Here is a 14,730-nt window from a genome sequence, read left to right as displayed (position 1 = left end):
CCGGGGGGCCGGGGGGAAGCGGCAGGGAAGGTGCTGGGCATCGCCACAGCGGGATGAAGCGGCGTGTCAGCTCCTACTTTTATTATTAAAGAGGGCATAAAATAGGCATCTCGGCAGCACCTTGCCTTCCACTAGATTAGCATTTGGAGGGGCTGGAGAGAATCAAACAGTGGATAAGCCGGGTGCAATTAGCCCAAATGCTAACAAAGGGGAGCAGGCCAGGGTGCCGGCAGGGGTGCTGAGTGCCCGCCTGCCCCACTTTGCCCTGCCGGCAGCACCCCGTGCTGACACCGTACCCTGTGCTGATACTGTGCCCCGCACAGATCCAAGATTTGGCCATCCGGTGCGTGCAGAAGAACATCAAGAAGAACAAGGGGGTGAAGGGCTGGCCCTGGTGGAAGCTCTTCACCACCGTGCGGCCCCTCATCGAGGTGCAGCTCACCGAGGACCAGATCCGTGGCAAAGACGTGGGTATCTCGGTGCTGGGGGATGCTGGATGGAGCAGGGTGGGCTCGGGGGAGTGTTGGACCCGGGCAGGGCCCCCCAGCGGGCTGGGATGCAGGATCCTGCAGTGGGGTGGAATGCAGGACCCCCACGGTGGGGTGGGTTGCCAGGTCCTGTGGTGGGGTGGGATGCAGGAGCCCACAGTGGGGTGGGATGCAGGAGCCCAGGGAAGGGTGGGATGCAGGAGCCCACAGTGGGGTGGGATGCAGGACCCCATGGTAGCGTGGGATGCAGGAGCCCGTGACGGGCTGAGATGCAGGACCGTGGCTGCCCTGCACCCCGTCAGTGCCAGGCAGGCTCGAATTGCTCCCTAATTTGCGAATCAGCATGTCATTAGCATCCCGAGAGCCGGCTGTTGCATGAGCCCAATTACAAGGCGTGGAGAATGGAAATGAAACCGTGTGCCGAGAGGCATATGCAGGACTCCGTGCCGTGCTGGCAACCAGACACTCGTGCCCCGCCGAGCCCGCCCGGCGTGGAGCCGCTGCCTGGCTCAGCTTTCACCCCAACCCGCTGAGGACGGGGACCTGGGGTGGGGGCACCTGGGCCCCCTCCTGCCCCCCCCCAGCCTGTGCTGGGACCAGAGGAGGGGAGAGAAAGACGCGCTTGAAGCTGGCAGCTGGGCACGCCTCCCCAGTGCTGGCTGGTGGTCCCTTGGGCATCCCGGCGGGCCCCCTCCCTCCCCACCTGGGCTGGGTGCACCCAAACCCTTTGGCGAGCTGCCGATGGGTGGGTTTCTTCCCACCCCCTCTCCCGGGGGGGGTTGCGGTGACCCCTCTCCAGCTTCGCCGGGGCTGCCTGGCGTTTCGACACCATTTATGGGGTTGGAGTCAGCACGGCGGTGGAGCGGGTTGGGGAAAGTCCCTGCCCAGCCCTTGGCAGGGGAGAGCGGCCCCCGCCTCGGGGAGCCCCCACCCTGCCCACCCAGTGCTGGGGGGGGTGCAGAAACCTGCCAGGCTCTTGCTTGCCAACCTCTTCCCCTTACGCCTGCCTCCCTCCCTCACCGCCCGCTCTGTTGCAGGAAGAGATCCAGCAGCTGAAGAGCAAACTCGAGAAGGTGGAGAAGGAGCGTAACGAGCTCCGGCTCAACAGCGACCGCCTGGAGAGCAGGGTAGGTCCCTGCCGGCACCGGGAGGGGTTATGGTGCTGTGCCGACCTGCCCCGGCCCATGGTCCCGCTCCCCTCCTCTGCCGCCAGATCACAGAGCTGACGTCGGAGCTGACGGACGAGCGAAACACCGGTGAATCGGCCTCCCAGCTGCTGGACGCTGAGACGGCCGAGAGGCTGCGGGCCGAGAAGGAGATGAAGGACCTGCAGGTAAATGCGCCTCTCCCCAGCCTCGCAGCGTCTCCCGGCCCCCCCCCGGCGCTCACCCCAGCCGTGTTCCCTCCCAGGCCAAGTACGATGCTCTGAAGAAGCAGATGGAGTCCATGGAGATGGAGGTGATGGAGGCTCGGCTCATCCGGGCGGCCGAGCTCAACGGGGAGCTCGACGATGATGATTCAGGTACCGTCCTGCCTCCGGTGCTCGCCACCTGGGTGCCCCGAGGTCACAGCACCGTGCCCACCACCTGCACGGTGGCCCCGTACCACCCCACGCAGCCCCTCAGTGACCCTGTTTCCCCGCGCAGGTGGCGAATGGCGGCTGAAATACGAGCGGGCGGTGCGGGAGATCGACTTCACCAAGAAACGGCTGCAGCAGGAGCTGGAGGATAAGCTGGAGGTGGAGCAGCAGGGCAAGAGGCAGCTGGAGCGGAGGGTGAGTAGGGCTCAGCCCCGGGGACTCCCCAGTCTGCTCAGCGTGGGGACGGGCAGGGGGTGGGCAGCCGCTGCCTGCTCGGAGCTGAGCGAGGTCGTGGTCAGGGCAGCAGGGACGCGGTGGCTTCCCGGAGCCCCTCACCACCCTGCCTGCTCCTGCCCGCAGTTGACAGACCTGCAGGCAGACAGCGAGGAGAGCCAGCGGGCATTGCAGCAGCTGAAGAAGAAGTGCCAGCGCCTGGCCGCGGAGCTGCAGGACACCAAGCTGCACCTCGAGGGCCAGCAAGGACGCAACCACGACCTGGAGAAGAAGCAGCGGAGGTGGGAACTGTGCGCTGGCGGTGGGAGGGGGGCTGCGGGGGCGGATGGCATCCTCGCCGCCTGGTGAGCCTCTTGCAAAGTGGCATTACCATTTTAGCAGGGATTTGGGCACTTCACCAGCTCCCACTTGGCTGAGGTGTCTCCAGCAGGATGGGGCTGCCTGGGTTGGGTGTGTTCATTGTGGGGGTGGACTCCAATGCCCTTTTTGGGGACCCGGAGCCAAGTGATCACCCCGTGGGGGGCCGTGCCCCATGGTGGAGGCTGCTTGTGCCCCACGTCTCTGCTCGGCACTCCCTCTCATCCCATCTCCTCTCCCAGTCCCAAAGTTTGCTAACGTTATTAAGCAGCAGGGACGCTTTCATCTCATTATGGTAATGATCACACATACAAATACAGCGAGAGAATCCAATCTAATTAATTTCAATTTCCGCGGATTGGAGTCTGTGCTAATGCAGCTGTTTATTACCCAGTGTGAGGAAAAATGGGGATTAGCTGCCGAGGTGTTTAAGGGAGGTCACAAACTCAAGCGCAGGGTTGTTTTCCAAGCCCCAAAGGCAGCGATTTTGGAGCAAACCCAACTGATCCCATCCCAGGGGCATTGAGAGAGGCTGCTCTGGTGCTGCCTGGCTCCAGGCTGTGCTGAGCACTCCCCCACTGGGGGCTCGTGTCCCCTCCGGGGATGGGACCGGTGCCACCTCCCGTGGGGACCGCGGCACCAGGCTGCATCTGGGAGAGCCGAGCTGCCGCAAGAGCCTGTCTCTGCTGCGGACCCTGCCATGCGTTGCAGCCCCTCCACATCCTGCAGCCCCTCCGCGTCCTGCTTGAAGGGTGCGGTGTCCCTGGCTGCCTCCGCGTAGCCAAGCCCCCACCGTTAGCAGCCACAGTCCCTGCTGGCATGTGCCGGCCCCGCAGGGTGGCTACTGGGGCTGCTGGGGTCTGTGCTATGGGTGCTGCGCTCTCCGTTAGCCGCTGAGCGAAGGCGTCAGGGGGAGTTTCTCCAAGTGGCTCCATACCGCCGTGATGGCAATTAAAGGCTCAGCAGCAGCATGTTTCGAATGAGCACTCGGCGGCACGCCGCCCTTGCCGGTGCCTGCTGCTGCGGGATGGGGATGCTCGGCACCGTGCCAGTAGTGCAGGGCTGGGGACCCAACCCTGTTGCCCCAACGGGGTGCTGAGCACCCGCTCTGCTCTCCCCGCACAGGTTCGACAGCGAGCTCTCACAGGCGCACGAGGAGGCGCAGCGGGAAAGGCTGCAGCGGGAGAAGCTGAGCCGCGAGAAGGACGTGCTGGTGGCCGAGGTCTTTGGCCTCAAGCAGCTGCTGGAGGTGAGTGGTGCCCAGTCCTCCCCTCAGTCCCCCAACCGGCGGGTGCCCCGGGCTCACGGTGACCCCTTCTCTCGGCAGGACAAGGACTCGGACATCACGGGGCTGACGCAGAAGGCGGAGGCGCTGGAAGCCGAGCTGCAGGACATCTCCTCCCAGGAGTCAAAGGATGAGGCCTCCCTGGCCAAGGTGAAGAAGCAGCTGAGGGACCTGGAGGCGAAGGTCAAAGACCAGGAGGAGGAACTGGACGAGCAAGCTGGGACCATCCAGATGCTGGAGCAGGTACAGCGGGGAGGGGTGAGGTTTCTGGGTGGGGTGGTTTCATGCAGAGCTGTTATTACCTGGGCTGGGCTTGCCTGGGAAGAGGAGGCGGTCGCCCTCAGCCCGGTGTCGGGCCAGGCATCGCGGCTGCCGACGCGGCTCCTGGCCCTCTGTGCCATGGCCCGGCAGGTCACTGTGGGGCGGGCAGCCCGGCCGGCCTCGGACCGGGGGGTTTTCAGGGTGAGTGGCACCCAGGGAGCGGCGTGTGGGGGGTCCCCACGTCCACTTTGCTCTGACCGCATCCCCCCCACTTGCAGGCCAAGCTGCGGCTAGAGATGGAGATGGAGAGGCTGCGGCAGACCCACGCCAAGGAGGTGGAGAGCCGCGACGAGGAGGTGGAGGAGATTCGGCAGTCGTGCCAGAAGAAGGTAGGGCTCAGCTGTGGCCCCTCTGTCCAAGCGGGGCCAGCATGCGTCCCGATGCCCCAGCTGGGTGCTGGGAGCTGCCAGCCGGGCACTGTCACGCAGCACCCGGCTCCCACGCGGCCACGGGCGAGCTTCGCTGGCCTGGCAGGTCCGACCGGTCCCTCCGCTGCCCTGGCCAGCGTACGCCAGGCTTCGTGCCTCTGGTTGCGCAAACACCGGGCTGGTGGGGTCACCTGGCATCCCCGGTATGTGGGGACACATGAGAGGGAGGTCCCAGCCCCTTCCTGCCGCCCTGACTGTGTTGCCCTTGCTGTCCCCCAGCTGAAGCAGATGGAGGTGCAGCTGGAGGAGGAGTACGAGGACAAGCAGAAGGTGCTGAGAGAGAAACGGGAGCTGGAGAGCAAGTTATCCGCCATCAGCGAGCAGGTAGGGCGGGGGACAGCCGGGCACGTGCCTCGCTTTAGAGACCCCGAGGTGGCCATGGAGGGGTGGGCACCCCGCCGGCGCGGTGCCCTGACGCGGTCCCCCCCTGCCGCAGGCCAACCAGCGGGACTTCGAGACGGAGAAGCGCCTGCGCCGGGACCTGAAGAGGACGAAGGCGCTACTGGCCGATGCGCAGATCATGCTGGACCACCTGAAGAACAACGCACCCAGCAAGAGGGAGATTGCCCAGCTCAAGAACCAGGTGTGCATCCAGACCCCCCCAAAAATGCAGCCCTTGACAGACACGGGGTATACCCATCCTCTTGCCGGGCACTGAGCCGTGTCCCTACAGCTGGAGGAGTCGGAGTTCACCTGCGCAGCTGCTGTCAAGGCCCGCAAGTCCATGGAGGTGGAGATCGAAGACCTCCACCTGCAGATCGACGACCTCGCCAAGGCTAAGGCAGCGGTAAGTGTTTTTGGGGTGCGATGCACCGTGATGGGGCTGTGCCCCACCTGCACCCGGGGCGAGACCACCACTGGCACATCGCATGCCGGCAGGGTGATCCCATGCCGCTCGGTGTGGTTTTGGGGGGTGGGTGCCCTGCTCCCGGGGTGCAGTGGGAGATGCAGGTGGCTCCCCGCAGCTGGAGGAGCAGCTGAGCCGGCTGCAGCGGGAAAAGAACGAGGTGCAGAGTCGGCTGGAGGAGGACCAGGAGGACATGAACGAGCTGATGAAGAAGCACAAGGCGGCTGTGGCCCAGGTGAGGGGGGAACAGCAGCCACAGCTCCCCCAGCCCCCCGTAACACCCCTCTCGGAGCCGGCACAGCGGGGTCCTTGCTGACGGCCCCGGTGTGTCCCGCAGGCGTCCCGGGACCTGGCGCAGATGAATGACCTCCAGGCACAGCTGGAGGAGGTCAGCAAGGAGAAACAGGAGCTGCAGGAGAAGGTGGGGACCACCGACATTGGGCGCAGGCGTGTGCCCCGAGTGAAGCCAGGGGGACAGAGGGGCACCCAGACACCCGCTGCCCACCCTATGGGGTGGCCCCTTCTACCCTGGGGGTTGCAAAGCAGTCCCATAGGGAGCTCTCCATTGGGACGGGCGCAGCGTGGCCGGCAGCTCTGCTCCAGGGCGGTGTGGTGGGGGGCCAGGGAGGTTGTGGTTAAGGCTGAGACTGTCCCCCTGCCCTCAGCTGCAAGGCCTGCAGAGCCAGCTGGAGTTCCTGGAGCAATCCATGGTGGACAAGTCGCTGGTGAGCCGGCAAGAGGCCAAGATCCGTGAGCTGGAGACCAGGCTGGAGTTTGAGCGGACACAAGTCAAGCGCCTGGAGGTAGGTGCTGGGCTTTCCCTCTGCTCCGGCTGGGACCGGGATGCAATGGGACCATGATGTGAAGCTGCCCAGGAACTCCACTGAGCGAATCCTCGATATCCCCTCCCTAGGACCCCCCACGCTGCAGCCCTCCCCTGCCGGCAGCCCGTCCCCATCCCCACAGGGAAAGCTCCCTGCAAGCGCCGATAACAGTAATCCACCACCCAGCCTGGCAAAGTGCTGCTCTTTCCCTGCATTGACTTACGGAAATTATAGACTCTCCTGGCCCCGCTAAACGCAGCCTGCTTTATATTCTGCCTTTGCAGCTCTGCCGGGGGAGCAGAGCAGCTTAGCTCTCCTCTTAATATTTTCCTAGCTGTTATTTCCCTTCCTCACTCTCTCTGCTGGGGCCATAAATATGCAGCGGCTGGCTCAGCGGCTGGGGGAGAATGGGAGCTATTTTTTCCCTACGTTACACGCTGTAATTACTTCACACACAGTTAAATCTATTTTTCCAATTCGACAAAGCCCCCACGGTTGTTCTGCCCCTTCCTTGGCCCTGGGGGGAGTTTATCCTCCATCTCCTTGTGTAAATTCCTGCGGATGGGATCCGTCTTCACGGGAGCCCTTGGTGGTGTTGCTGCAGGGTGAGGGGTCCATGGGGGGATCTGGGGTGACCCTGCGCCCGTCGTTCCGCAGAGCCTGGCCACACGGCTGAAGGAGAACATGGAGAAGCTGACAGAGGAGCGGGATCAGCGTGCGGCCGCCGAGAACCGGGAGAAGGAGCAGAACAAGCGGCTGCAGCGACAGCTCCGCGACGTCAAGGAGGAGATGGGCGAGCTGGCCAAGAAGGAGGCGGAGGCCAGCCGCAAGAAGCACGAGCTGGTGAGGCACCCACGATGGGACCGGGCAAGAGGATGGGGGGTTTTCCCCACAGTACTCGGCTCACCCCGCTCCCTCCCCACAGGAGATGGACCTGGAGAGCCTGGAAGCTGCCAACCAGAGCCTGCAGTCGGACCTGAAGCTGGCCTTCAAGCGCATCGGGGACCTGCAGGCGGCCATCGAGGATGAGATGGAAAGCGACAGCAATGAGGACCTCATCAACAGGTGAGAGCGCCTGGGTCTGGCTTCCCCACGAGGCACGTCACCAGGGCTCACCGCTTCTCGTCGCCACTTCTGAAATGCCGTGGGGACCCCTCGGCTCTGCCTGGCCCTGGCAGGATGCCGCCTGTCCATCCATGCATCGTGCACATGTGCATCTGTCCATACGTGCATTGTGCACACGTGCATCAGTCCGTGCATCTGTGCATCCATCCCTCCCTCCACCTGCAGCCCCCGTGCAGCTTCACCCACTTGCGGAGGTGCCTGAAACGCAGCCAGGCCCGTGCTGGCTGGCTGGCAACAGTTTGGGGAGCCCCAGGAGCCAGGGCAGCGCAGCCTGGCAGGAGGTCTGGGTTGCTGGGATCCAATCCAGCCCGGAACACTGGGATCCAGCCCAGCCCGGGATGGAATCATAGAATCGTTTAGGTTGGAAAAGACCTTTAAGATCATCAAGCCCAACCATTAACCTAACGCTGCCAAGTCCACCACTAAACCGTGTCCCTAAGTGCCACATCCACACGTCTTTGAAATACCTCCAGGGACAGTGACTCCACCACTTCCCCGGGCAGTCTGTTCCAATGCACGATAACCCTTTCAGTGAAGAAATTTTTCCCAATATTCAATCTAACCCTCCCCGGCCCAACTTGAGGCCATTTCCTCTTGTCCTATGGCTTGTTACTTGGGAAAAGAGACTGACCCCCATGTCACTACAACCTCCTTTCAGGTAGTTGTAGAGAGCGATGAGGTCTCCCCTCAGCCTCCTTTTCTCCAGCCTGAACAATCCCAGTTCCCTCAGCTGCTCCTCAGAAGACTTGTACTCTAGATCCTTCACCACATTTGTTGCCCTTCTCTGGACATGCTCCAGCACCCGACCCGGGATGCTGGGATCCAGCCCAGGATGCTGGGACCCAGCCGGGTGCAGCCCCATGCCAGGGGTGCAGGGCAGCCACACTTCCCTCCCTTAGCCCTTCCCCACCATTTAATTTGCCCCTCATTTGTTCTCCACCCACTTGGTCTTTTTTTTTTTTTCCCTTTCATTTGATTTCCTTTCTGTTCTGTTTCTCCCCCCTCTGACCCCCTCCCCAACCCCTCCCAGTTTGCAGGACATGGTGGCAAAGTATCAGAAAAGAAAGAGTAAACTGTGAGGAGCTTCTCTTTCCTTCCTCCCCTCCCCTAACCCACACCTCACCCCCGCGGGCCGGGGTCCCGCATGCCACTGGCCCACCTCTGCATGCCCTAACAGCACCCATGGCACGGCACGGCACGGCACATAACTGCATCCCATGTGGGGGGACAGGGGCTGAGCCCCCGGGCCGGGGCGGGGGGTGATGCTCTGCCATGGCTAATGACGAGCGTATCGACGTGGAGCGGTGATGGAGCCCCGCTACCACGCACAATTAATATCCCCCACCGCGGTCGCTCCCCCGCGACCTGGGTCCCGCTTAACTAACAGCACGCTCGCCCAGACATAAATTGTGTTTGACGTGGAGTTTAATTCTGCTGGTTATAAAACCTTAGCTGCCCCCAGAGTTTGTTTACGGGGCTCGTTGGGAGTTTTTTTTGTTGTCATTCTGTGGTTTTTTTGTTGGTTTTGTTTTTGTTTTCAAGCCGAGCATTGCCTGGATGTATTGCAGGGGAGGGAGACGTGCGTGATGGAGTGCGGCTCGTTGCTTTGAATTTAACGAGGAGGATTCATATAACAGGGTCTATCCCAGCCCGTCCCCTGTGCCGTCTGCTGTGTCCCCAGGCAGGGAATAAGCCCAAAGCCAGGCGGATAAAACGGCCGTTTAAGATCATATGATATATCCCTTCCCTGGCAGCGGCTTGGTGGGAGCCCTTGCCTCTCACTGGCCAGCAGCAGAGCGGGGAGAGAGGGGGCCGTGCTGCTTCGATTTCCTTATAGATCCTGCCGGTACTGCCATAACCCTAATGAAAGCAGTAAGCAGTTAGGTATTAAGGGAGATTTATGCAGGGATGCTTTTAACTTGGAGGAATGGATTTTGCAATGCATACGGCACCTTCTTTCTAAAGGCAATCAATATGGTTACGAACGGCCATTATAAATTAGATGGTTTAAGCCAGATAGGGCTTTTTTTATGCCGGGATGTAAATCAGGGGCTCTCCGGCACGGCAGGGCTGTAAATCTGCCCGCCACGCTCCTGCACCCGCCTTGCCGGAGTCGTTTCTGTTCTGCCTGCTAAACTCCTGTTTACCCAGGGCCATCAACATCGCTCTTCCTCGCTGTAATTTTGCGCTCGACAGTGGCCTATAAAATGAACCCACTTATTTCCTTCCCAGCTTTGGAGCTGGGAATCTCCTGTGTTTCTACAGTCGTGCCCCTCACTGCCCCGACGCTGGCCTCGCCGTCTTATCTTTCCAGCCCCGGAGCCATGTAGTGGCAGGGGGGGATGTTGGGCAGCGGGTGCAGGACCCCCTTGGCTGGGCAGGGGGGTTGTTTGAGGGTTCGGGGGGTGCGTGGCACGGCTGTGCTTTGGGGAGCCCCTAGTATGCAGGTTAAGCTGTATGCATGCAGGTTGTGGCCTGGGAGATGGAGCAGAACCACGGGATGGGGTTTTGCCCATGCCAGGGTACGCAGGCAGTGGGTGCTGGGGGAGTTTGGTGCCAGTGCACTTTTGCCTCCCCAGCACCCAAAATCTCACCGGCCCCTGCTCACCTCTTGCTTTCTCCCACCCTGACCCGCTCCTCCGGCAGCGACGGCGACTCGGATGTGGACTCGGAGCTGGAGGAGCGCGTGGATGGGGTGAAGTCCTGGCTCTCCAAGAACAAAGGCTCTTCCAAAGCACTCTCAGACGACGGCAGCCTGAAGGGCAGCAGGTGGGTGCAGGGCTGGGCGCAGGGCTGGCTGGCAGAGGACAGGGTGAGCTGTGCTGGCGGATGGCCGGGGTGGGCACCCGTGGGATGTGACACTCTGGGTGCCATGCTCCCACCCGGTGCTTGTGTGGCCGGCCAGGGAAGGGTTAACGCCGGCTCGCGGCTCGCTCTCCATTGGGGACACACGTCCCCCTGACCAAGGGGACCTCCCTGGTCCCCTTCTCCAGCATCCCACCCAATGCGGTACTGGGACTCACCCTGGAGGCAGATGGGCATCCGCAGCCCCCACCCCGTCTGCCTCCCCAAGGTGCATGGTGGTGGGCTCTAGCCTTGTGCATTCTCCCCCGCTCCGGGGCTGGATCCTCCCTCCATCCTTTGTAGCCCCACCACATCCCTTCCCGCACCTCTCAGAAAACACGGGCTGCCCACACAGCCCCCGGCAGAGGCAGGGGACGTGCCTGGGTGCCCCCACGGTGCAGGGCCAGCGTGGGGCTGGGGTGCACAGCCCCACTCCTGTTCCCTGGAGAAAGCGCTCGACTGCTGAGAGCAGATTGCTTTTATCCAAACCCAATTTCCTAGCAGGGCTCTGGGAGTCCCAGGGGGCTCCCCCCTCTGCCGAGCAGGGGGGAAAGATCTGAGACGGTTTTTTCTTAATTGGTTTAATTTATTCAGCAGTGCAGATGTAAAACATTTTGTTATTGGAGATAATTCCACCTTTTCTGAAGTCGGGAATCAAACGCAGTGGCTCCAGGTAGCCGACAATGAAATACATTGAACGCAACACTTTAGAGGGGAATCAAAGTGCCGGGCTAGAACAATTCCCCCATTTACATGACATTTTTCCACGATGCTATTTCCCGCTGACGCAAATTACCGAGGCTGCCTCGCCGACGCTCTCCCCCCCCTTCCCTCATCCGCTCATCTCCGTCTCTCTCTTGTCTCCCCGGTGCGTGCGTGGGGCCGCGGTGCCGCCGGCACAGGTCAGCCCCGCCGGATGGTCCCGAGGCCGAGGAGCGGCCGGTGTCGGTGTTGAGCTGCCTCAGCTATAGGAAGCGGCCGGGTCTCAAGGACTCCATAGGTGGTCACGGGGACGAGCAGACGCTCTTCAGCACGCTCAGCGAGCGACCGGCTTCCCCCGAGCGTGCTGCCCACAGAGCCGCCCGCGGCGGCGAGCCCGAGGACCGGGCGGCCGTCATCGCCCGAGCCTTCGCCGACGCCAGCGGCCGGGCTCGGCAAGGGCTGGGCAAGCGTTGGTCCCTCTCGGCCGCCGACGGCGAGAAAGCCTCCGTCGCCTCCGCCCCGGTGAGCCGGGCCTCCTCCGCCACTTGGCGCGGGCTGGAGGACGGGGATCAGGGGGACGAGGGCTGCTCGGTGCTGAGCTTCGCCCTCTCCAGCCCCGGGAGCTTGCGGAGCCGGCGCGGGGGGCCCGAGGGTCGCCCCGAGTCGCGGCTCTCCCTGGCCCGCAGCCGCCTGGAAGAGGCGGACGAGGGGTCCCGCGGGCAGCCCCCCCTGGCGCGCAGCTTCTCCGTGCCTCCCCGGCCCCGCAGCGCTGCCTCCGAGGAGGGGGGTCCTGGGGACGCCCGCCCCGTGGGGCACCGCTCCTACCTTGACTCCGATCTGGAAGCCGCCATCCAGGAGGTGCTGAGCTACCGCCCGTCACGGGCCAGGGGCTGCTCCAGCCCCGAGGCCGATTCGGGGGACGACGGCCGGAGCGTGCGGAGCGTGGGGAGCGCAGCCCCCCTGGGTGCCGCCGACCGCCCCCCTGGCAGCCTCCGTCGCTCCGCATCTGCCCTCGACTTCTCCCGGCGTGCCGGCCGGCGCCGCAGCAGCTCAGCCTCCTCCGAGGAAGAGGAGCGGAAGAAGAAGAGTGCCAAGAAGCATGCCAAGAAGGCCAAGAAGAAATCCAAGAAGAAGAAGAAGAAGCAGCAGTCATCATCCGACTCAGATTCCTCCTCCGATTCCTCCTCCGATTCCTCCTCCGGCTCTACCAGCTCCTACCGGAGCACCTCCAGTGTCAAGAAGGGCCCGCAGGCGGCGGGGGGCGAGGAGCCAGCACGTCCCAGCCGGGGCAAGAAGGAGGAGAAGCAGCGGAAGAAGCAGGTCGACAGCCTGGTGATGAAGTATTTGTACCGACCCGAGAGCGACTGAGGCAGGAGGTGGGAGTGGTGTGTGCCGTGCAGCATGAACCTCCCCGTGTGCCACTAACCACTCGCCCTAACCCTCGCCCGGCTCCGGGCATGGAACCCATCTCTGCCAGGCACCCCAGAATGGGGCACCCCGCTGCGCCCGCAACAGCCCTGCTTTTGGGGTGCTGCAGGGCATCCCCGATGCATCTCCGGCCAGGGGGAGCATCCCCGGCATGGCCGCAGCGGGACCGGCAGCTGCCCGTGCTGCCAGGACGCAGCATGTTTGGGATTAGCGGCTGTAGCATGCGGGACGCCGGGAAGCGCTAATTCCTTCCCGGTTCCCCGGCCACCGGCCCAGGATGCAGCTGAATTTATTCCTTCAGGAAATTTAAGGGCTCGCCGGGCGGCACAGCATCCCCGCTCACCCCAGGGGATTCGCCGCCCCGGGGATGGCAGTGGGTCCCAAAGGCAGTGGGGAGGAGCGGGACGGGTACTAACACGCACCCACTGCAGTGTGTGAGCATGGCGGGGGGAAGGCAGCACCCACAGCGGGGGAGCCGGGGTGGGTGGTTGGGGTTCGGAGGTGTTTCTCAGGGCGGCCGCATCCTGCTGCCCTGCGCCGTGCAGGGTGCCTGTGACGGGGAATCGGGGTGCAAACGGCCTCGCCCTGCAGGGCTTTGGGGCTGTGGACCCCGTTTGCAGAGGAGAGGGTGTGCCGGGGCTTGCCGGCAGCAATTTCAGAGCGGGTTCAATCCTTTCCGATGGCTCGAACAGGAGCAGGGCTGGAGGAAGGGAAAAAAGCCTTTTGGAAATGTGGTCACAGTTGGGCTGCCCGCTGCTTGTCCCGGGGCAGGGGAAGGCATCACAGGGTGGCAGCGGGGGGGAAGAAACACCCCCAGCACCCAGCCACGGGCTCTGGTGCAACCGGGACCCTCAAGCGGCGATGTCCGCGAGCATCGGCATTTACATCCACGGCCACGTGCCTTTTTCTGAGCGCGTGGTGCTGGGTGCCCGTGGAGGGTGGCAGCCACCGGGCAGGCTCGGCTTGGCCCCACCGCAGAGCAGGGGCTCGGCTCAGTCCGGCAAGGAGTCAGTCGCAGTGGAGCATGCCCCAAATATCTTGGAAATAATAAAAAAGGTGGCGATCAAGGTTCCATCCAGCTGGCTGCCAGCGTGCCGGCTCACCACAGCTCCCGGTGTAGCCGGCGGGGAGGTGTTCCCGGCAGCCAAGCTCTGCTGCGGCACTGCAGCGCGCTGGGGGCACAGACCCCCCTGCCTCTGCCCCCCACTAACCCCACTTTCTCCCCCACAGCCCCCCGAGCTCCCGGCACCTTTTCACCTACGACAGATGGGATGAGGAGCAGGATGCCGGGGAAAGCACACGCCGCTCCTCCCGCAGCTCCCCCGGCGCCAGCGAGGCAGAGAGCCGGACCGCCGAGACCCCCGCCTAGCACCCCCCCCACCATTTTCCTATCGCCCCAAAAACACTCAGCTCCACGGGGCCAACCTGGGCAGCCGGTATTTCTTCTACATGGGGCGGGGGGGACACACACAGCTGCCCCCCCTGGCCCCGGCCATGGGGGGAGCAGCCCGGCCGGCTCGCTGGCTGCAGCCCCCCCGGCCGCCCCCACCCTCACACCTCCCGTCTGTCCTCGGCGGCAGAGCCGGCTGCTCCAGCACCCTGGGTTTATTCCTCAGTGCCTGCTGGCTCCTTATTTTATAACTTAAACTCCCCCCAACCCAGGCACCCCCACCCCGGTCCTCTTAAGCCCCTTTTAGTTGAGCCAAAGACGTCTTCTCGCTGGCCGGGCCCTGGGGAGCAGCCGCCCCGCAGCCGGGAAGGGGACATGGGGACGGGGTCCCACATGCCCCCTTGGGTTGTCGTCACCCCCCCTTACCCCCCCTATCCCACCTGGTGGTTTTGCACTAGCCCAGCTGTGCGTTTCTCCCCCCCCCCCCTTTACTTTCAGTATGAAAATAAATGTCATTTCTGGCTGGTGATACCGGCTGTTGCCTGCTCTGTGTGCTGGGGGGGGTCATCACATTTCAGGTGGGGCACCCCGTTTCAGAGGAGTGTTTGCATCGTGGTGGGATCTGGCGGGATGGATCCAGCCCCGGCGAGGATGCGGGGCTGCATGGAGGAACCAAGCTCAGCACTTTCCCTGAGCCTGCTGCACCCACGGGTGATGGGGAGGGGAAGGGGGGGGAGACGGCCCTCGTGGGTGCCGGCACTGAATCATTTATCAATCTTCATAAATATGCAGATGAGCAGCGGGGATGGGAGCCCTCTGCCTGCCGGCGTTAATTATTTAACGCGGAGGAGATGATGATGTGCATCGCTGGCCGCCTG

General features: G+C 63.3%; 1 protein-coding gene across 1 annotated transcript in view; it reads left to right on the top strand.

The window, feature by feature from the left end:
• The window catches only part of MYO18A (myosin XVIIIA), a 33,705-nt gene extending 19,874 nt beyond the window's left edge, over nucleotides 1-13,831 (top strand). Inside the window, exons 22-41 of the mRNA XM_010573938.1 lie at nucleotides 324-467; nucleotides 1,526-1,615; nucleotides 1,702-1,821; nucleotides 1,899-2,010; nucleotides 2,135-2,262; nucleotides 2,428-2,582; nucleotides 3,784-3,907; nucleotides 3,986-4,186; nucleotides 4,483-4,593; nucleotides 4,912-5,016; nucleotides 5,129-5,275; nucleotides 5,366-5,479; nucleotides 5,658-5,774; nucleotides 5,877-5,960; nucleotides 6,205-6,342; nucleotides 7,021-7,206; nucleotides 7,289-7,428; nucleotides 8,519-8,563; nucleotides 10,135-10,257; nucleotides 13,693-13,831. Of these exons, the coding sequence (XP_010572240.1) occupies nucleotides 324-467; nucleotides 1,526-1,615; nucleotides 1,702-1,821; nucleotides 1,899-2,010; nucleotides 2,135-2,262; nucleotides 2,428-2,582; nucleotides 3,784-3,907; nucleotides 3,986-4,186; nucleotides 4,483-4,593; nucleotides 4,912-5,016; nucleotides 5,129-5,275; nucleotides 5,366-5,479; nucleotides 5,658-5,774; nucleotides 5,877-5,960; nucleotides 6,205-6,342; nucleotides 7,021-7,206; nucleotides 7,289-7,428; nucleotides 8,519-8,563; nucleotides 10,135-10,257; nucleotides 13,693-13,831 (2,523 nt within the window). The remainder of the gene's footprint in view (nucleotides 1-323; nucleotides 468-1,525; nucleotides 1,616-1,701; nucleotides 1,822-1,898; nucleotides 2,011-2,134; nucleotides 2,263-2,427; nucleotides 2,583-3,783; nucleotides 3,908-3,985; nucleotides 4,187-4,482; nucleotides 4,594-4,911; nucleotides 5,017-5,128; nucleotides 5,276-5,365; nucleotides 5,480-5,657; nucleotides 5,775-5,876; nucleotides 5,961-6,204; nucleotides 6,343-7,020; nucleotides 7,207-7,288; nucleotides 7,429-8,518; nucleotides 8,564-10,134; nucleotides 10,258-13,692) is intronic.
• Nucleotides 13,832-14,730: the final 899 nt, after the last annotated feature.

Source organism: Haliaeetus leucocephalus, unplaced genomic scaffold, assembly GCF_000737465.1.
Source record: "Haliaeetus leucocephalus isolate CR32 unplaced genomic scaffold, Haliaeetus_leucocephalus-4.0 Scaffold395, whole genome shotgun sequence".
NCBI lineage: Eukaryota > Metazoa > Chordata > Aves > Accipitriformes > Accipitridae > Haliaeetus > Haliaeetus leucocephalus.
The sequence above is the reverse complement of the archived record's forward strand: the minus strand, read 5'-3'. Positions and strand labels throughout refer to the sequence as shown.